This window comes from Hyaena hyaena, unplaced genomic scaffold (assembly GCF_003009895.1).
Source record: "Hyaena hyaena isolate Hyena2069 unplaced genomic scaffold, ASM300989v1 scaffold_9, whole genome shotgun sequence".
Taxonomy (NCBI): Eukaryota; Metazoa; Chordata; class Mammalia; order Carnivora; family Hyaenidae; genus Hyaena; species Hyaena hyaena.
Window position 1 is genome coordinate 5,569,011 of NW_024080641.1, and position 22,258 is coordinate 5,591,268.

The window sequence follows — 22,258 nt, forward strand, 5'->3', positions numbered from 1 at the left end:
CTCTCCCTGACCCTCCCCTGCTTACACTCTCTCTCAAAAATAAACAATTAAAAATTTAAAAATAAAAAAGAACAGCAGCAAATTTGTATTGAGCATATGCCACATACCAGATATTCTTCCAAGGATCAGATGCATACTAAATCCACCCAATCTCTGCAACAGGACTTAGTTACCATCACCAGCATTTTAAAGGTGATGCCGAGGGAAGCAAAATTTTGCCCAACATCCCGCAGGTAGTAAGGAAGTGGAATTGTGAGGACAGTAAGTATGGTTTGTGCCATGAGGGATTTTCTGCATTAGTAAGATTATTCTCTAGAAGGAATTCGCTTAAGTTTTAAAAAGATTGGATAGGGCACCTGGATGGCTTAGTCAGTTAAGTGCAGACTTCGGCTCAGGTCATGATCTCATGGTTCGTGAGTTCGAGCCCCATGTTGGCCATACTGACAGCTTAGAGCCTGGAGCCTCCTTTGGATTTTCTCTCGCTCACTCTCAAAAATGAAATAAACTTTAAAAAAGACTGGATAGTGTTGGAACATTTCTATACCTTCATTAAATGAACACATCTGTTATAAATTCTGTGTGCTTTTTATAAGCACAAGGAAGTTGTGACTCATGGTAACCAAATCTTCCTACAGTGTGAATATTCTGCTATTCTAATCAGAGAGGAGGCAAGTGAGGAGTTTCTTACTCTAACTAAATCGTATTGTGGCTAGTCTCATGTTTTTAAAACTGTGAATGCTGTCTCTCACATTATTTCTGGGGAAGGGCAAACTTCTTAATTTCTAATCATTCATGAACTGATTGATACTTTTATAAAATAAAATGATAATTGTATGGCAATGTCAGATTGCTATAAAAGTTTCCAAACATTTACTCCTGCTTTCTGCATTCATCTCATGACAGACAGGTGACAATTTTGTGGCCTGGCACTAGTCTCTAGACAAATTTCAGTAGCACTTATCTAAGGGCCTTCCTACAACCCAATTTAAAGGGTTTCTCATTTGGATGGATTCTATGATGTACTCTGAGATATTTATCATATCTCTAAGCCTTCCCATATTCCTTATATTCAAAATATTTCACAACAGTATGAGTTCTCTAATATGCAAAGCAAAAACTGCATTAAGTTTAGGTTCTTCCTACATTCCTTGAAGTGTTTCTCATGAGTATGAATCTCCAATGTTTACCTGATTATGCCATGAATAAAGATCTTCACACGTTCCTTACATTTGAGTGGTTTCACATCAGCATAAACTGATGTTTGATAAGACTATACAAAATCCTCAAGTCCTTTTCATATTCCTTATATTCAAAGCATTTCTCACTAGTATGAATTTTCTGATATATCAAGTAAACTGTTCACACACAGGTAAGGCTTTTACATTCCCTACATTTATAAGCTTTCTCAAGAGTAAGATTCTCCTCATATTAAGTTGTTCATACACATAAAAAATGTGTTCACATCTCTTCAATCATAAAGTTTCATTAGTATCAACTGTCTCATTTGAGTAAGTTGTCCACATAAAGGCTTTCTTACATTCTTTATATTCATAAGGTTTATCACTACTATGAGTTCGCTCATGTCGAACAAGGTTTGAGCCATGAACAAAGGTCTTCCCAAATTCCTTACATGGATAAGGCTTCTCACCAGTATGAAATCTCTGATGAACAGTAAGTTGATAGCCATTACCAAAGGTTTTCCCACATTCCTTACATTCATAGGACTTCTCACTAGTATGGATTCTCTCATGTTTAACAAGGCTTGAACCCCAACTAAAGGCCTTCCCACATTCCTTACACTTAAAAGGTTTCTCGCCAGTATGGATTTTCTGATGTTGTGTGAGGTGATAGCCACGACTGAAGGCCTTCCCACATTCTTTACATTCATAAGGTTTCTCGCCAGTATGGATTCTCTCATGTTGAACAAGACTTGAGCCACAATTAAAGGTCTTCCCACATTCCTTACATTTGTAGGGTTTCTCACCAGTATGAAATACCTGATGTCGAGTAAGTTGATAGCTGCTACTGAAGGCCTTCCCACATTCTTTACATTCATAGGACTTCTCACCAGTATGGATTCTCTCATGTTTAACAAGGCTTGAACCCCAACTAAAAGCCTTCCCACATTCCTTACATCCAAAAGGTTTCTCGCCAGTATGGATTTTCTGATGTTGTGTGAGGTGATAGCCACGACTGAAGGCCTTCCCACATTCTTTACATTCATAAGGTTTCTCGCCAGTATGGATTCTCTCATGTTGAATAAGACTTGAGCCACAATTAAAGGTCTTCCCACATTCCTTACATTCATAGGGTTTCTTACCAGTATGAAATACCTGATGTCGAGTAAGTTGATAGCCCCAACAAAAAGCCTTTCCACATATTTTACATTCATAAGGCTTCTTACCAGTATGAATTTTCTGATGCTGAGTAAGTTGATAACCACGACTGAAGGCCTTCCCACATTCTTTACATTTATAAGGTTTCTCACCTGTATGAATTATCTCATGTTTAGCAAGGCTTGAGCCCCAAAAAAAGGCTTTTCCACATTCCTTACATTTGTACGATTTCACACCAATATGGATTTTCTGATGTTGAGTGAGGTGATAGCCACGACTGAAAGCCTTCCCACATTCTTTACATTCATAAGGTTTCTCACCAGTATGGATTCTTTCATGTTTAACAAGACTAGATCCCCAACTAAAGGTCTTCCCACACTCCTTACATTTGTAGGGTTTCTCACCAGTATGAAATCTGTGATGCACAGTGAGTTGATAGGCACTAAAAAAGTCCTTCCCACATTCACTACATTCAAAGCGTTTTCCAGTCGTATGAGTTCTCTCATGTTGAACAAGTTTTGAGCCATGACTACAAGCCTTCCCACATTCCTTACAAATATAGCGTTTCTCTCTATTATGAATTCTTGGATGTGCACTAAAAGATCTACTTTTTCTGTAAGTGGGCATTTTTTCATAGCTAATTATCATTTGGCTAAAGTATTGATGTCCCTGTAGTCCCCCCAATTTGCTTTTGTGCTTAGAATTATTTTTGAAAATGGATGCCTCAAGGCCCAGAGTTTTACTTCTTTCCATCCTCTCCCATTGGGAAAAATGTATTTCAAAAATGTCTTTTTCTGAAATTTTATTTTCAGTCGCATATGTTGACTCCAAATCTGAAAGAAAACAAGAAAATCACATACTTTACCATACAAAAAAATTTAAGAAACCCTCCAGAGTAGAAATACAAGGCAAATTAGAAATACTACCCATAAAAGCACTGGGTTAGAAAACCTCCTGAGCTCACTCCTAAGCATCCAGTCTCTACTCTGCTGGAACTACAACCTCAGTTTTGACTTTTCAGCTCTTATGATCTTAATGTTCTGATCTGACAGTTTTCTGGAGGATTCCACAAAGAACACTATAACAAGTTCCATATCTCCCTGTGTGGATGATCCCTTAAACAAAATGCCTTTCCATCAAGCAAGCCCTTATGTGCACAGGTGGGGTTCAGATGAACTTTTTCAAACTGTGTAGGCTGACATGATGAACTCGAATCTTCAAAACCAAGAACACCTGAAACTGATATTGTATGTCAACTACACTAACAAAACAAAACAAAATGGGGGGGGGAACCAAACCACAACAAACCATTAAGCTAGATAATACTCCATACGAATTTTTCTGATTGGTTTTGAGCTAAAAGCAGACAAATCTACTAAGTTCCAAGGCTCTACTGGAGTTGAAATATGTGAAACAAAACCTAAACTGTTAATAGAACCTCCACTTAGCTCAAATCCTGATACAATCAAAGAGATAAGCACATCAGTGGTCATTCATGAAAGCTATGATCCAGTCCCAACTCAGCTGCAAGCCTGGTGGGATCTGAGTTATCAGACCCTGCCTCTAAATAGCTGACTGAGAAACGGGCATACAGTTTTAGGCGGAGGGAACTATCTATTACTGCTCTTCAAAATGTCTGGCACACAATGAAAAATTAGGCTGTAGTTGAGGAACAGGGAAAGTGTGACCTAAAATCACTCCCCCCCCCAGCTCACCCCCAAAACCCACAAAAGAGACAAAGAACAGAAAACACAGATATTAGAATCAGCAGGCAAGGCCATTCAACTATATTTTGCAGATTCTGGAAGAAAATATACAGAACAGATGGGAAATTTCAGCAAAGAAACAAACTCTAAAATTGTAAAAGGGAAATTCTGTAACTAAAAAAACCCAAACTGAAGCACAAGGAGAAAAAGGATGGGGGGGGGGGGGAAGAGAGTTAGATCTGTGCGACAATATTAAACAATCCAACTTCAGACAACAGCAGTTCCATAAAAAGGATAGAGCCAAATAAGTACTTTATTATTAATTAAATATTCTTAAAATGTATGAACAAGCAATCTACTTTTAGCAAACTGCAAGCAGGATAAATACAAAGAACAGCAACAACTGGCAACATCATATTCAAACCGGTGAAAACTGAAAATAAAGGAAAAGAGTAAAAGGAGGCAAAGGGGGAACCTTAAAGTTAGAGAACAACTTTAAGAAGCATGGCTGACTTCACAACCCTAACAATGGGAGCTACAAGACAATGGAATGATATCTTCAATGGCTGAAAGAAAGCTTTCAACCTAGAGTTTTATATAAAACACAAAGTAGTCTTTAAAATGAAGATGAGAGATTTCCAGGCCCAGCCTTGAAGAAAAATCTGGTATTAGACTTACTCTCATGCTATAAACAGCTATAAAGCTATAAAACAGTATACTAGACACAGGGCTGCAAAAACTTTTAGAGAAGATTATCAGGAGAACTTCACATTCACCCTCTCTGCCTGGCTGTGTCCTCCAAAACAAGGTTCAGGAAAATGAAGTCCAACTATAGAGCAGTGGCTTCACTGGGCAAAGGATACTGGTATCTGAGTTCAGGGCTACTAAGGAAGCTGGAATTTGTAGCTCAAGGTTTATTAAGTAAAGAAGTAATGCAATGCAGTCCCAGAAATCTATGCAGGGATTCCCCACTTGGATCTGTAACTAAATATTAGTTTATGCATCCATACAGTGACTGTCCACAAGGCAGCCAGAGTACCAACCCAGACTGAGTGGAAAGAGGCGTTCATCTGAGGCTTCACAAAGACCATATATGGAAAGACTCATCATCTTGTGGAGCAGTCCTCAAACTCATTGGTCTCAGAATCCCTATACTCTTAATTACTGGTGAATTCTTTGCTTGCTCAAGCATAAGTGTATTTGCAATACAAAATATACAAAGTTGGTATTTTTGTCTAATGGTGATTTTATAACATTTTAGGTGACTTATTAAAGGGTAGAGGAGTACTGTGGATATGTCTGTGGTAAGTCATTTTAATCATGCATAAGTGGTCATAGATGAACTGTAGTAACTATTGCTGCTTTATTTAATGATGTTTTATTTCTTTGTATACACGAACATTTGGGTAAAAGGACTGTGTGTATATCCAAAAGGAAGTCAGAGTATCTAAAGTGACCAACCTACCTTACAACTACCATGAGATGGCCAAGTATATACTAAATGCAGTGCACTTTTGTATAGCTTAACATCAATAAATAGTTCAGTAAACTTGAATTTAGTTCAACCAATCTGAACTGCCATGCAAGAGCTTACATTACAATTACTTGGTAAGGAAGGCTTAACAATATTAGTAAATGAAAATAGATTTAAGGGAGCCTGAGTGGCTCAGTTTTTGGACAGCTGACTTCAGCTCAGGTCATGATCTCATGGTTCTTGAGTTCGAGCCCCACATCCAGCTCAGAGCCTGGAGCCTGTTTTGGATTCTGTGCCTCTCCCCTGCTCGTGCTGTCTCTCCAAAAATAAACAAACATTAAAAAAAAAATTTTTTTTAACCAAAAGAGATTTAACTACTTTTTAAATGTTAAAAAAAAATTGGGGCACCTGGGTGGTTCAGTCGGCTAAGCATCTGACTTCTGCTCAGGTCATGATCTCAATGTTTGGGAGTTTGAGTTCTGCATCAGGCAAGCACGACCCCCACTTTAGGCACTGTGCTGACAGTGCATGGCCTGCGTGGGATTCTCCCTCTCTCCCCCTCTCTCTCTGCCCCTCACTCACTTGCTGCCTCTCTCTCTCAAAAAAAATAAAATAAAAACACTTAATAAAGAATCATTGTCTGTAAGCACAATAACAAATTTATGAAAATTATATTTTCTGAAACAAAAAGTAAGTATTATCTTAATATTTGGTGGTTCTCTTCAATATATGGCTTAAAAGAAGTCAAGTGGATTCTCTTATCTGCTTCTACATTCACTCTATGGCAATATGCTATTGTGATTGAAGTATATGAGGAAAATCTAGCCTCCCACATATACATAGCTGTTATTCTTTGATACTATAGGTAAGTTACTATTTGATATTACAGTAAAACTTGAAAAAGCATAGTTTCATAAAGGATAGTTGCAATGTGGAATATGCAAATATATCCATGAACTTTTCGTATTATGTTACCTTAAAATCCACTGCATTTTGGATGATCTTTTATCCAGGCCTAATTTTATTTTTTTTTAATTTTTTAATTTTTTATTTATTTCTAGGAGAGAGAGACAGCGTGAGCAGGGGAGGGTCAGAGAGAGAGGGAGTCACAGACTGAAACAGGCTCCAGGCTCTGAGCTGGCAGTCAGCACAGAGCCCGACGCGGGGCTCGAACCCACGAACCACGAGATCATGACCTAAGCGAAAGTCGGACGCTTAACCGACTAAGCCACCCAGGCGCCCCAATCCAGGCCTAATTTTAAAATATCATGCGCTGGTCATGTGAAAAATGGTGGTTCATGGAGTTATGCAGATCTTCGAAACGTTCACTTATTTCATTAGATAATATTTTAAAAATCATATGTTAATATATCCATCTATCTCATCCCAGAAAAATGTTTATGTATTGGGAAGTTGTAAAAGCTCAAAATGGTAGATATAAGTTTCACACAATTCTAATTTTTACTTGAAAGTCTGAATTCTATCACTGGCAAAAATACTGTTATTTGTCTTTAAAGTGGTGGGCTCACTTATAAGAAAAGTTTTCCAACTACCTAATTCTAAATAATAATAGTTCGTCTATTAGGCATTCTTTCAAAAACAAAGCGGTGTCCCATGAAAATAACAGCCGGTTTAATTCACAATTCAAATACCTGCACAAGTGGTTTTCCCCAAGGTACCCATCATACTTGGGTATGCAGCAGAAGAGTAATGAATACTTAATGAATTTCACCACAAAGAAGATTTTTTAAATGCACATTCAAGGGTCGAGAATACAGGCTCATGAGCCAGACTTCTTTGCAGGGTCAGTGGCTGCAACTTCCTCCCACTGGCTGTGTGACCCTGGGAAGTCACTTTCACTGTCTGTTATCTCTGTATTCTCATCTATAAAAAGGGGATGAAAACAATACCTGCCCTCGTGAAAGTTAATTAGGCTAATGTATTTGCTCTGCTTAGAACAGAGCCTGGTTTGGGGCGCCTGGGCGGCTCAGTCTGTTGAGCATCTGACTCTTGATTTTGGCTCAGGTCATGATCTCACAGTTTGTGCGATTGAGCCCTAAGTCAGGCTCTGCACTGACAGCATGGAGCCTGCTTGGTATTCTCTCTCTCTCTCTCTCTCTCTCTCTCTCTCTCTGGCCCTCCCCAGTTCTCTACATGGACACATGCTCTCTCTCTCTCAAGATAAGTAAATTTAAAAATGAGAAAACAACACAGCCTGGCTTGTAGTTAGCACAGCGTTGTTAATATTGTCACTGTTACCATTTTGCTAACAGGAAAAGAAGTTTCAGGAGACATCTTTAGGATTTAATTCAGTGTGGAGTTTAACTTTGTAAAAACCAAGGTTCACGTGCTGAAAGTAAAGGAATGTGCTCACTTAGAATGAAATGAATTGTTTATTCAGTCCTCCACTACATCAAGTGGAGAGGCTCTTCTGAAAGTCAGAGTACATCAGGCCCGTTTCTAGCTGTACTCTTTGCATGTGGGTCAAAAACTAACAGGGCAGTGCTCCTTTAATGTGTATAAAAATCACCCAGGGATCTTGTATAAATGTAGACTCTGTTCTGCATGTCTGGAATAGGACATGACAACTGTTCTTTCTTTTTTTTTTTTTTAATTTTTTTTAATGTTTTATTTATTTCTGAGAGAGAGACAGTGTGAGCAGGGGAGGGTCAGAGAGAGAAGGAAACACAGAATCTGAAGCAGGTTCCAGGCTCTGAGCAAGCTGTCAGCACAGAGCCCGACGCGAGGCTTGAACCCACAAACTGTGAGATCATGGCCTGAGCCGAAATCGGACACTTAACTGACTGAGCCACCCAGGTGCCCCTGTTATTTCTTTTTTAATATTTTATTCATTCATTAATTCACTCACTTATATATACAAGTGACGAATCACTAAATTCTACTCCTGAAACCAATATGACACTGTATGTTAACTAACTAGAACTTAAACAGTAACTTGAAAAAGAAAAAAAAAAAAGACAAGCTGGTAGAAAAAGCTGATGTGTGTAATATTTAACAATAAAAAAGCTAAAACCGGGGTACCTGGGTAGCTCAGTTGGTTGAGCAGCCGACTCTTGATTTCAGCTCAGTGAGATCAAGCCCTGCATCTCAAGCCCCTACTTGGGATTCTCCCTCTCCCTCTCTCTGCCCCTCCCCTGCTCGCTCACACACTCTCGCTCTTTCAAAAATAAATAAATAAACATAAAAAAAAAAAGCTAAAGCCTCACTAAGCCAAATAAAGGCTTCTAATCACTAAGAGAATCCACATTCCTCCCCCAAACCAACAAAACTGCCTGTCATCTGGGCCCTGCCTGTCTCCTTTACTAACTTCTTGGTATCTTCTCCCTCACTAACTCTGCTCCAGTCTTCCCACAGGTCCTCAAACATTAACAATCACACTCTGAGCAGCAAGCACACAGGTAATGTGTATGCACACTGAAGTTAAACCTGGTTTTTGTGACAATGGTTATGAACTGAATGCCCCATAATGCAAATCCAGCTCCTTGTAAAGAAGAAAGGCCACTGCAGGAAAAGTCAGAGGAAGAAGGTGTGTAGGTATGGGACAATCAAGGAGACTGCTGAAGCCATTTCTAATCCAACAAACATCAAGTCATCCCTAAGAGGGAGAAGAAATTGACCTGGTTTCTTCAAAGACGGTCCTATAATTCCCACAGAGAAAGCCAATAGTGCAAAAAAAAAAAAAAAAAAAAAAAGGTTCTAAAGTATTTCAGGCAGATGACCTTACCCAAGGAGACCAAGTTACTATAGTTCTCCAACATCACATCCACGTACAAGTCCCTCTGAGCAGGGTCCAGGCACTCCCACTCCTCCTGAGAGAAGTCGATGGCCACATCCCTGAAAGTCACCAAGCCCTAAAACCAAAAACCCATACATTACTTGTGAAATTAAAGAACTTTAAGAATTTAAGAAAATATTTCCAAGAGGGAGAAAAAGGATTATGAAGGATAAACTGCAAGAAGAGGAAAATGTGTAACAATCAAGTAGGCTGGAGGCCTGTGATACATAGAGAAAAGTAAAGAAATTAGTACGACTAAAGCAGAGCGTCTACATGTTCTAGAAGAATCCTGTTACAGCAGAAAAAACTTCTTGGATATTGTGAGATAACCAAGCCATCCAGACTTGTCTGGTAATATATAAAATAATCCCAGTTTCTCTTCTATTAAATAAAAGTGGGAGGGGGGCTGTTTTATGAGTATATAAACATACACACAACCTGCTATGTGCCTGCCTCATAAATTCTTTCCATAAACTGCTACAACATCTCTTCCCTTTAAGGCTTTAAGGAATAGAAAACACAAATAAGAAAACTGTTTTTCCCAAATGCACTATAAAATCTCTACTTCAGAAAAATGATTTCCAGTAAATTGAAGATTATCATTAAGCTTCAAGTAAACCATTCCATTAGATTACAACATAAGCATTTTTTCTTACACATCTTAGGAATACATAAGATGTTTTTATTAGCTGCATTCAGTTCATCATATAGAGAAATGAGATTAATATCTCCGTTATATTTATACATTTAGGGTGAACAAAACTTCTGAAGACTTTAATTCTAGAAATCTGCTATCATCCAGTATTTAGAAATCTCAATCACCTTCTTACTTGTTACCATCAACCACCTCTCACCTGACACCCTCTTCGATCCTGAGTAGGAGGACACCAAGAGAGCACACCATATATGACACGGATGAATGACACACCAAGATCTGTGCATCCTTGTCAACAACCAAATGAACGGTGACACTGGTGTTCATCGATTAGGGAACCACACTTTCCCTGGAAAGGCCCACTCACAAGCCCCCACAACCAAAAGGCCTTGCAAAGCCTCACAGAGACTGAGGCTGAAACCAACAAGTTCCAAATTCCATCTTCTCTCTCTGGGAAGCTCAGGTCCATGAAGAAGGTCCAAGTTTGCTTGCGTGATCAAATGGGACCCTCATCCCTGACTCGTCACATCACAGACCTGAGATGGGAATGAGGAATTCTGATAAGGGAGATGGCGCAGCCCTAGTGGAAGAGACAGAGGCGGTAACAAAGGGCACTACCCGACACAGCCTGCCATACTGTCCTAGGTAAGCACCAAAGCTCTTCCAGAGAAGGCACAAGCAACTGAAATTGTTCCTGGGTGACCATCCAGCTGTCTAAGAGCACTGTATCGTGACTGGCTTCTTTCCCAGATGCCTGCCAATCAGCACCTTAACCTGAAAAAGGAATAACTGTTGTTTTCAAAATGTCTACAGTCTTCATTCTCTCTTTTTTTCCTTCCCTTATAAGTAAATTGTTGGTGCTTTGATATGTGAAATCAGTCTACTGCTGATTTCCCTTGTATGCAAGTGAAAGTGTGCTAATTGTTAACTACATTTCTTCGAGTTATTCCCTGACAGAAGCTCAAGTATTTCTCTCCAAAGATTCAATCCCTTCACTGCTCTTGATTGAAGACCGAGCACACAGGTGATGGATGGATAACGTGTTCAATGAATATGACGACACTGACTGGCAAGGGCACTGGAAAGGCACATAGGAAGGACATTAGGCTCTCTGTCACCTTTACTGGAACAGGAGGAACTGAGAGGCAGGTTCAGGAGTGGGGTTCTGTTATGCAGAAAGCATTCGGATAATTAAGGAAAAGATTCATATGACCTAAAAACCACAATATTTCAAGGAGAGAGAAATACCAACTTACATCAGTCATGGTTCTAGAATTGCAAGAACTAATTAATAATCCATAGGATTCCTCTATTGGTGAAGCACAGAATCCAGAAAAGTCAGAGCTGGGGAGGGGAAAAAAAAAGCTTTAGACCAGGTATGCTTAAGTGATTCCATCCTGACTTAAGCTAACATAAACTTTTACCTCTTCCATTCCTCCTTCTACCCTCCGCACTCCCACACCATCGGTGGAATCTACACTCTCACCTCAAACCTGAAGGTCCCTCAGTGGGAAGGTTTCTGGCAGTGCCTGATACTGGCGATGCTGATATGGGCCTGAGGGTAGACTACTGGTCCTTCCCAGACCAGATCTCCCACCCGCCATTTTGCTACTCGGGGCTGAGAAAGAGCAACATGTCCAAGCCAGAATATCTTTCATGGGCTCGGGGCTGAAGAAGGTTGGTCAAGACACGGGAGTGGACAGGATGTACAACTGCCTGAGCAGTTGACCTCTTAAAAAGCTGACCTCTTAACGCATTCAGAACATCCTTGCATTAGAACACTATGAAACTATGCTAAGTTGGGGAAAATAATAAAGATATATTGTTAATAGAAAAATATAGCTTGCAGGACGTATAGTATGACTATAGATTATATATGTTTAACAATATAGGAAAGACTGACAATCACACGTCCATAGATAAAGGGTTTAGAAAGTTATACATCTATGTACAAAACATGGTTTTCTTTTTATTGTGGTCATAATGTTCTTTTTGTTTAAGTATTCAGCATAATTGCTGTAACCAAGGCCACGCATTATTCTAACTATATGATTTCTACATACACTCCTGTTTCACCTAGAAAAAAATGGCTGAAATTCCCTCAAGAAATGTCAGGGATACATTGATGAGATCTCAATCCTGCTTCTTTTCATGTCTTCTGACACATGGGTTTATTTTGTATCTGAACCTCATGTCTTTTTAGACAGGACACTCTCCCCATAAGTGCTGCACTGGTCCTACTGGTCTCACTTAGCAACTAACATTAGGAGGATACAAAATATAGGGTATAAAACTCATAGGACAAATTCCATTTGCCTCTGCAAAACTAGTCATGACCCAACAGTATTGCCTATAATTACCTTCCTAGAGTTCCTAAGACAGGTTTCCTGAGTTGTTTGTTGGCCTTTGTGGCAGGCGGCCTTACATTCATTCCTATGTAAATTTAGTTTTCCTTGTCTTAAAGGCAACAACCATGTCTTTCAGTTACTGTATAACTACTCAAGTACTATCTCAGGGTCTTAAATTTGGAGCAAATTTGTACCTAAAATTCCCTTATGGAAATGTGTCATTGATTGTTTTCTCGGCCTTTTGGCTGAGATCAAATGGCAATGTATCCTTGAATAGTTAGAGAAGTACAGATGTATACACAAGAATATTCATGAGGTGCCTGGGTGGCTCAGTCAGTTAAGCACCCGACTTAGGCTCAGGTCATGATCTCAAGGTTTGTGGGTTCAAACCCCGCATCAGGCTCTGTGCTAACAGCTCGGAGCCTAGAGCCTACCTCAGTTTCTGTGTCTCCCTCTCTCTCTCCCTACTCCCACTCATGCTCTGTTTCTCTCTGTCTCAATAATAAAGAAACATTAAAAAAAAAAAAAAAAGAATATTCAACCCAAAATCATTTATGATAACCAAGAATTAGAAACCACAGAACAGTAAGCAAAAGGTTTGCTCAACTGGTCTGCTGTGCCCTCATCAGTTTGATGGCATTAGACCATATAAACTGAAGACAGACAGACATAATCAATTTCTTAGTGAGACAGGCATGTGGGAGGTGTATCTGAAATTAAGACAAAGGCTGTGGTGTCAACTTTCAAGATGTGAATCTGGCCTTGACAGTGACCAATTTCTCAACAATTTTATTTCCTTGTCAATAAAAGAATAAAAGAAAGATAGGAACACTGTCTACTACAGATGACTGCACTGGCTTATTGGAGGAGCATAAGGCTCTTGATCTCAGGGTCGTGAATTTGAGCCCCATGTTGAGTGTAGAGATTTCTTAAATTAAAAATAAAAATACTGGGGTGCTTGGGTGGTGTAGCTGACTCAGCGTCTGACTTCAGCTGGGGTCATGATCTCACAGTCCATGAGTTCGAGCTCCTCGCTGGGCTCAGTGCTAACAGCTCAGAGCCTGGAGTCTGCTTTGGATTCTGTGTCTTCCTTTCTCTGCCCCTCCCCTACTTGTGCTCTGTCTCTATCTCAAAAATAAATAAACATTAAAAAAATTTTTTTTAAACACTAGTGTACAATAATTACTTAACCTAAGTTTCAGCTGAAAACCAACTTGACAATAAACTATTTGTTAAAAAAAAAAAAAGAAAAATACATTTGACAAAGGACAATCAGTTATATGGAACAATAAAAGTACTAAGAAAACATTGCAAAAAAAAAAAAAAAAAAAAAAAAAAAAAAAAAAAAAAAAAAAAAAAAAAAAAAAAAAAAAAAAGAAAGAAAGAAAGAAAGAAAGAAAGAAAGAAAATGGAGATTACTGCCCCTGATTCTACTAAACAAGAAAAAAGTTAATGACCTTTTCCATTTTTTCCTCAATAAAATCCATGCTACTCAGGCCTGTTTTCTTACAAGTTTCACAGTCCAGCCCTGAGCCTGCTATTCCTCCTGAGTAACAATATAAGCAAAACACGTTCTCAGAAAGACACAGAGGCACTACCCCTTCCTCCCAAAAGCTGCAGATAGAGACAGGGCTCAGCATCATAAAGCCGGCTCAGAAAATACAACCCAATTAGAAGTCAAGAGGAGAACATTAACCAGAGGTTTGCTCTGGTTCTGTGTATACTGGCGATTTATTTGAATATCCATAATCATAACCTACTTATTCTACCTTCTGTTATTAGTATCTGTCCTTGGAAATGTTATTTGTAAAACAGGTTTTCATAAGACAGAATGTATACAGTGGAAATTACTGCTATTTTCTGTGGAAATAACCTTTAAAATAATCTAATTCTGAAAGTCCCTCTTTGTGGCCCTCGTAATTAATTTTCAAATGGTGTTTTTATATTCCCAAAAGTTCTGAATACTTTGAGTTTCTAAATAAAAAAGAAATCACTAACACTTCCCTCTTCTTTCTACATATTCAAGAGTAAAACAAAATCCACATCTGGGTTGGACTTCTCCATCAAAGTAAAAGCTAGAGAGTCTTCAATTCAATTGTATTACCAATTACTGTTCTTATTCAGCAGAAACAAAACCAGACACACAGATCCACAGGAAAAAAAATTTAAACAGCAACACACCAAAACATTAAGAATGATTAAATCTAGGGGTGCCTGCGTGGCTCAGTCAGTTAAGCATCTGATTTCGAGTCAGGTCATGATCTGATGGTTTCTAAGTTTGGGCCCACATTAGGCTCTGTGCTGACAACTAAGAGCCTGGAGCCTGCTTCAGATTCTGTATCTCCCTATCTTTCAGCCCCTCCCCTGCTCACGCTCTGTCTCTCTCAAAAATGAACAAAATGTTTAAAAAAAAATTTTTTAATGATTAACTCTAGAGGATGTAATTGTAACATCCTTTTCTTTGTTTCCTGGATTGTTGAATTTTTTGCAAAAAAAAAAAAGTGTATTAATTCCATAACCAGAAATATAAAGGTATTTCCAAATGTAAAAAAAAAATGATAGGAAAGGGGCATATTTCCATCATTAAGAAAGCTGAAAAAAACAGACCCGATCCTGAAGATCAGTGGGCCAGAAACAAAGTACACCGCTCAGCTGTTGAGCACACTGGAGCTGGAGCTCACCACTACACTGACACACTTTCACTATCGAGATTCCCAGTAACAAACACACCAATTACGTAAGTCACCTTCAAAGCTAAGGGAAGGAAATATATGCACATTAATAGAACAACATTTGGTACAGAAAAGGTGCTCAGCAAGTATGGCCACACCCCTCCACCTGTTCACTGTAGTCAATTAAAACATTTTGGACACAATCCTTTTTCTTATTAATTTTTTAATGTTTTTATATACTTCTGAGAGAGAGAGAGAGCATGAGCAGGGAAGGGTCAGAGAGTGAGGGAGACACAGAATCTGGAGCAGGCTCCAGGCTCTGAGCTGTCAGCACAGAGTCTGACCGGAGCTCAAACCCACGAACCATGAGATCATGACCTGAGCCAAAGTTGGACGCTTAACCAACTGAGCCACCCAGGCGCCCTGGACACAGTCCTTGAAAAATATCTTTCAAAACTCCTCCTGAATGGGATTCGTATAGAACTCACAATATTCTGGCAGACTTTTGTTCATAACTATAACTATTACTTAATATTTTATTATTTACATTTTTCCTTCTGATTCTTCATGAACATAATTTTTATTAGGTGCACACTGTTTCATTACAGGAGACACTGTTGCCACTATCACTGGACACTGATCTTGTAAAAATCTCCTTCCCAGCTATCAAATCCTAATTGTGGACCAATGGAGCTGGAGCTTTTTTGGGTCATGTACACCCGACAATCTCACGAAATTATAGACATTTTTTTCCACCAAAAAAATACAAATATTTACAAAAACTCGGTCTCAATTTCAAGAGGTATGGGACCATCTGGCAGTTCATAAATGGAACAAGACCTCAGGTTAAGATTACCTGTACTAGGGGCGCCTGGGTGGCTCAGTCGGTTAAACGTCAGACTTCAGCTCAGGTCATGATCTCACGGTTCGTGGGTTCGAGCTCCGCATCGGACTCTGTGCTGACAGCCAGCTCAGAGCCTGGAGCCTGTTTCAGATTCTGTGTCTCCCTCTCTGTCTGACCCTCCCCTGGTCACGCTGTCTCTCCCTCTCAGAAATAAATAAAACATAAAAAAAAAAAAAAGATTTCCCGTACTAGATCATTTGAGCAGCTGGCCACTTTTTGAAACTTGAATAAACTTGAACAGCTAGCTATTGGTTGAGAATAAGGGCAACAGGCGGCGACTGAGATGAGGGATGCATGAGCAGAGTGGGTCATTCACCAGGAAGAACACCCAGGATAGACGCTACTAGTGATATTTCAGGCCAAGAAAGCAAATATGCTCACAATCTAAAAACGAAAGTTAACTGTGTGGAAAAAAAAAAGAAACACAAACTCACCCTGGTCCTTGATTTCAAAATACGCAACAATTCTTCCCTCCTCCTCATGGTCCTTCTTAGAAACTCGCCACAGTAGGGGTAATTTAAAAAAAAAAAAAAAAGACTCATGAGACACCAGCACTTCTTGGAGCACACAGACCTAACGAAAACAAAAAACAAAAAACAAAACGCCGCCTAGAGTATTTACCTTCATCCACACAAAACCCAACGGAGATGAAAAGAAGGCCGGCTGCAATCTATCTCTGAGTTGACAGCAATTGCTGGGGACGAAGGTCTGGCTGTGCACCCCCTTCTAAGAATCGTGCCTCGGGGACCTCTCCATCACGTCCTTCTAGGAGCATGTCACGAGGACACTACAGGAGATACAAACCCATCCCAAGGCCGGCCCTAGGCCTTCTTGCGTGAAACGTTCACTCTAGGGCTTCGGGTGGGACCCCTTTTATTGCGGACATTGAACTTTGGCAGGCCCAGAGAAAGTCTAGAGGGAACCTAGTGCACGCAGCCAAAGCAAAACCACAAGGCCACGCACCCCCTCACACATTCCCAATCGCATTCCGCATCACAGAGACACACCCCGGCCCTGCCACGCCGTCTGTCACACACCATCCTTCTCAGCCGCTCGCGCACACACAGGCCGGAGGCTCCGAACGCGACACACCCGGGCCTCCTCACCTCGGGCGCCTCCCGGAGTCACCCCTACCCTCGCTGCGAGTTCTGACCCGGCGCTCACTACTTCCTCCGACGCGAGCAACTCCCTGCGAGGAGCCCGAGAATCTTCAGGACGCCGGAAACGGCCCCACAGACTTATGGGAAATAAGAGACGGAAAGTCCTCGGAGGGCGAGAACCAGGCGGTCCTAGGAGCTCTCCGCAGGCAAACTCACACCGCCCGGAAAAAGACCTGCGCCCGGCGACTTCTGGGAAATGTAGTCCGCGGCGGGCAAATCCTCAGAAGCTGGGATCTAGGAACTTAAGAATGCTCCCAGCATGCAACTCGGCTACGCCTAGCAAAGGCGCTGTATCCAAAGTCAACCCGAACCTCTAGTTTGTGGTGCAGGAGATAGGTCCCGGCTTGGCGAACATCATATCTCAATAATCTTTGCTGTGACTGAGGGCGAATTAAATGGTTTTCAAAGACGGCTGAGGAATGCATTCTGAGAATGCTAGAGATGGGAAGGGGAGCGTTTGGCAGAGAGGGGCGGGGTGGACGGGACCAGAGACTTACGCTTCAACGAGCAGCAACATCGCAAGTAAGGTCCTTGAAAATAACCCTGAGCGAGGCTACGGGCTTACATAGTTTACAGGAGAGTCGAGTAGGGTCTGGCGGGTTGAACAAATGGGTACGTCTTGCTCTGGGTGAGTTTGTGGGTCCAATTCAGTGACTAGGACCTTTTGTGAAGTTGTTTATATTCATGGGATACTTTCTGCTGGTGTGAATCTTTATTTACGTGTAAGATGGTTTCTGTTAGAGATTATATACCACCTTTGAAAAGCAACAATACGTGGTCGTGAATTGATATTGTGATCATGTGCATAGGTTTCTGTAGGACTAAGAGATGAGCTCTGTGACACTGTGTGTTCATATCAGTAACCGAGGATAATTTAGATTTTTTAAAATAGGCTTTTCTTTTGCATACTATGGTGATTATGGTGGATGACTGTCCAGCTGAGATCGAAAAACAGTGCAGTGTTGGCTGGCTTAGTATGTGTTAGTTTGATTACCTGACTGCCAATCACTATATGTGCCTGGAAAATTGTAACTGTTAGGATAGTGAGTTTCATTCTTTCCACAGTTTCATTATCTATACAATAGAGTAGTACTATTAAATCTTCTTGGGGGGCGCCTGGGTGGCTCAGTAGGTTAAGCGTCTGACTTGGGCTCAGGTCATGTTCTCACAGTTCGTGGGTTGGAGCCCCACGTCGGGTTCTATGCTGACAGCTCAGAGCCTGGAGCCTGCTTCAGATTCTGTGTCTCCCTCACTCTCTGACCCTCCCCTGTTCACGCTGTCTCTCTCTCTCTCTCTCTCTCTCTGTCAAAAATAAATAAAACATTAAAAAATTTTTTTTAAGTCTTGGAGCATCAAACTTAAGATGCAGAAAAAATATTTACAATTTATGCACCAAATAATTTAGATATTATATAATGAATCAATGGTGTTTTATGGGAAAGACTGCAAAGTGGCATAACTTTATTTTTAAAATTTTTAATAGTTTATTAACTATTTAATAGAAATAGAAATAAAAGAGTTTATAACTCTTTAAAAGAAAGAAGAGGGGCGCCTGGGTGGCTTAGTCGGTTAAGCGTCCGACTTTCGCTTGGGTCATGATCTCACGGTCCGTGGGTTCGAGCCCTGCGTCGGGCTCTGTGCTGACAGCCAGCTCAGAGCCTGGAGCCTGTTTCAGTCTGTGACTCCCTCTGTCTCTGACCCTCCCCTGCTCACGCTCTCTCTCTCTCTCTCCCTCCTAGAAATAAATTAAAAAAAAAAACATTTAAAAAAAAGAAAGAAAGAAGAAATCTGGGGTGCCTGGGTGGCTCAGTCGGTTAAGCTTCTGACTTCAGCTTCTGTCATGATCTTGCAGCCCATGAGTTCAAGCCTGGAGTCGGGCTCTGTGCTGACACTCAGAGCCTGGAGGCTACTTCCAACTCTGTGTCTCCCCCACCCTCTCTCTGCCCCTCCCCTACTTGCTCTCTGTTCCCCTCTCTCAAAAATAAAACATTTAAAAAATTTTTTTAAAGAAAGAAGAAATCAAAGTAACATCCAGTTATAGAGAGGCTGCTGTAGGTTTCCATCCTTCTGTGATGTTAAGGGTACTTAACCAGATAACTTTGAAAGGCCTAGACTAAGGAAATAACTTCCTGTTTGTGGAGGCAGGTATATTAGAACAGAGCCCAGAATTAGGGAATCAGATATACTAGCTTATAGGTCATGCAAGGCAAGGAACCTGTTTGAGACTACATAATTAGTCCATCAGAACACTACTTGTCTTATTTCAAAAAATGGTAATTACATTTTGTTGTATTCTGAGTATACAAAAAACCAGGCTACCACTTCCTAAACAGTGCCTGATTCCTCTATTGCAGTTGATAATGTTGAACCCAAATATTTGTACTTCTTCAGACATTTTTGACACTTCAGATCTCAAATAGTAGATAAAAAAGATAAAGAGCTAATGGTTATAGTATTAAGGAAGAAGATAAAATTCCTCTTCTAACACAAATTCAGAACTCCTAAATGTTCCTGGGGAGAAAAAAAATTTTTTTCTGAACTTTTTTGTTGTTGTTTCTCTTCCAAAAGTCTGTCTTTTGCTTCCTCCCTAAGTGGCTAGATCACAGCTGAAAATTCTTAAAATGCTTTCCCTGTCATCAAACACAGTAGCATTGCTGTCACTAATATTACTGCAGTAACAAATCTGGAAATGAAACATACCCATCAAAAGTAGGATGAACAATTAGTACCTTTACACTGGAATAGTACACAGCAGTGAAAGTTACTGAATCTAACGTATGATGAGCACTGAGCCATAGAAATATACATGCAGTATGTTTCATTCATAAAATCTTTAAAAGGAAGCAAAATAAATGTTATTTTGTGCTTAAGTGGAAGATAATGGAAAACAAGGGTATGGTGAATAAAATTCAGGAATGTGGTAAGTTCAGAGGGGAGGAAAGATGAAAAGATAATTTCCAAAGGGATTCATAACTATGTCATGGCCCCATTGGCTGCCCTGAAAAGCTTTGTTTGCGTTGTTCTGGTGACCGGCTCCACCACCTCCAACGCATGCCTCCTCCATGATGGTCCACCAACTCTTGCTTGCTTTTTAATCAGCTGCATGGGGTCACCAGCATGCCCCGTCATTTCAGACACTGCAGTGGACACCAGCTCTGATATCACAATCAGGGACTTACAGGAGAAGAAGGAGATTGAGGAGGAGGTGAAGGGAAGAGCTGCCCCTACTAATGGGAACACTGATGAGGAAAATCGGAAGCAGGAGGCCGACAATGAGGTAGATGAGGAAGACAAAGAAGAGGGAGAGGATGGAGAGGAAGATGATGAGGCTGAGGCAGCTGCGGGCACACGGGCAGCTGAAGATGATGAGGATGACAATATCAACACCAAGAAGCAGAACACCAATGAGGATGACTAGACAGCAAAAAAGGAAAAGTTAAACTTAACGACAAAAAAGGCCACCATGACCTACTCACCCCCCATTTCCAGTCTCAAAATGTAAACATGGTCACTGCTGAGTGAAGAGTCCTGTCCACCCCACGTGGGCAGCGCCACCCACAGATGACTTGCTCTGCCAGCCACCCAGAACCACAATGGGAATCTGCAACAGAGAAGGAAAAATGAATCAAAACTTCCCTGGCGCCTGAGAGGCTCAGTGGGTTAAGCTTCCCGGTCTTGATTTGGGTTCAGGTCATGATCTTACAGTTGGTGAGATCCAGTCCCACCCCTGCTTGGTATTCTCTCTCTCTCCCTCTCTCTCTGCCCCTCCTCCATGCACACTGTCTGTCTGTTTCTCAAAATAAATAAATTTTAAAAAATTTAATGAAAAAAGCCAAGTATAAAAGATTTCTTTCCCTCCTTTTTTTGTCTATGAAGTTGCTGTTTATTTATTTGTCCTCTTTGATGTATGTGTGAAACAATGTTTTCCAACAATAAACTGGAATTTTATTTTGCTGAGTTGTTCCAACTAAAAATGAAACAAAACACAGTTATTTTATGTATTAACATTTAAAAAAATTTTTTTGTATGTTTTATTTATTTCTGAGAGAGAGAGAGAGAGAGACAGCGTGAGCAGGGGAGGGTCAGAGAGAAAGGGAGATACAGAATCCGAAACAGGCTCCAGGCTCCGAGCTAGCTGTCAGCACAGAGCCCAATGTGGGGCTCAAACACACGAACCATGAGATCATGACCCGAGCCGAAGTCGGACGTTTAACCAACTGAGCCACCCAGGCGCCCCTATGTATTAAATTTCTTAAACTGCATTATATTACACAATCGTATACTGTTATTTTGATATATTCCTCATTAGTTATAAACATTAATTTATTTGTGATGAAATTTTAAAACTTTTTTGATGTAGGAATTGAACACAACTGTGGGGGGGATATGTACACTAGATTTTCAATATGTTTTATACAAGGGGACTGTGAAAACTTGTAAAGGTATGTACAGAGGAGAAACTAATAGATAATCAGTGTAAAAAGAAATTTCTGTTAAAAGTGTAAAATGCAGGGGCACCTGGGTGCCTCAGTCAGTTAAGTGTCAGACTTTGGCTCAGGTCATGATCTCATGGTTTGTGGGTTCAAGCCCCACGTCGGGCTCTGTGCTGACAGCTCAGAGCTTGGAGCCTGCTTCAGATTCTGTGTCTCCTTCTCTCTCTGCCCCTCACCGCCCCCCTCAAAAATAAACATTAAAAGTTAAAAGAAAAAAACTTTTAAAAACATTAACAATTATTATTACGAGGTAGTAGGCTTTCAGATGTTTTTCACCTTTTATTTTTATGTCCTTCATTTTTTACTTAAAATCTATTTTGTCTGATTCAATTGTGGCCACCCCTGCTTTCTTTTGGTTACCTTTTGCATGGAATGACTTTTTCCATACTTCACTTTCAGCCTATGTGTGTCCTTAAATCTAAAATGACTCTCTTGTAGACAACATATAGTTGGATTACGTTTATACATTCAGCCACCTTGTGTCTTTTGAATTGGGAATTTAATCCATGGATATCTAAAATAATCATTGATAGGGAAGGACTATTCTCATTTTGTTAGTCATTTTCTATATGTCTTATGGCTTTTTAAAAACATTTTTTTTTTATTTTTGAGAGAAGGGCAGAGAGACAGACAGGGAGACACAGAATCTGAAGCAGGCTCCAGGCTCTGAGCTGTCAGCACTGAGCCTGATGCGAGGCTTGAACCCATCAACCA

At 40.3% G+C, this 22,258-nt stretch overlaps 2 protein-coding genes across 2 annotated transcripts; one reads left to right on the forward strand and one right to left on the reverse strand.

The window, feature by feature from the left end:
- Nucleotides 1-467: 467 nt before the first annotated feature.
- ZNF283 (zinc finger protein 283) lies at nt 468-11,432 on the reverse strand. Its single transcript, XM_039248057.1, has 4 exons — nt 11,413-11,432; nt 11,224-11,311; nt 9,262-9,388; nt 468-3,169 (listed from the first exon to the last, which is right to left on the reverse strand). The coding sequence occupies exons 1-4, from the start codon at nt 11,430-11,432 to the stop codon at nt 1,473-1,475; spliced, it is 1,932 nt and encodes a 643-aa protein (XP_039103988.1). The 3' UTR covers nt 468-1,472.
- An 8,722-nt stretch (nt 11,433-20,154) lies between these two features.
- On the forward strand, nt 20,155-20,487 carry LOC120242354 (prothymosin alpha-like). The gene has a single exon (XM_039248071.1). The coding sequence runs from the start codon at nt 20,155-20,157 to the stop codon at nt 20,467-20,469; it is 315 nt and encodes a 104-aa protein (XP_039104002.1). The 3' UTR covers nt 20,470-20,487.
- The last annotated feature ends 1,771 nt before the right edge of the window (nt 20,488-22,258 follow it).

Excerpts from the sequence above, each read along its gene's own strand:
- ZNF283 (XM_039248057.1), bottom strand. The coding sequence starts at position 11,432 with ATGGTGTGGGAGTGCGGAGG. Across the intron at positions 11,312-11,412 it reads ATGGTGTGGGAGTGCGGAGG|CTCTGACTTTTCTGGATTCT; the intron begins GTAGAAGGAGGA and ends TCCCCTCCCCAG. Across the intron at positions 3,170-9,261 it reads TAGTAACTTGGTCTCCTTGG|ATTTGGAGTCAACATATGCG; the intron begins GTAAGGTCATCT and ends GTTTTCTTTCAG.
- LOC120242354 (XM_039248071.1), top strand. The coding sequence starts at position 20,155 with ATGGGGTCACCAGCATGCCCCGTCATTTCAGACACTGCAGTGGACACC.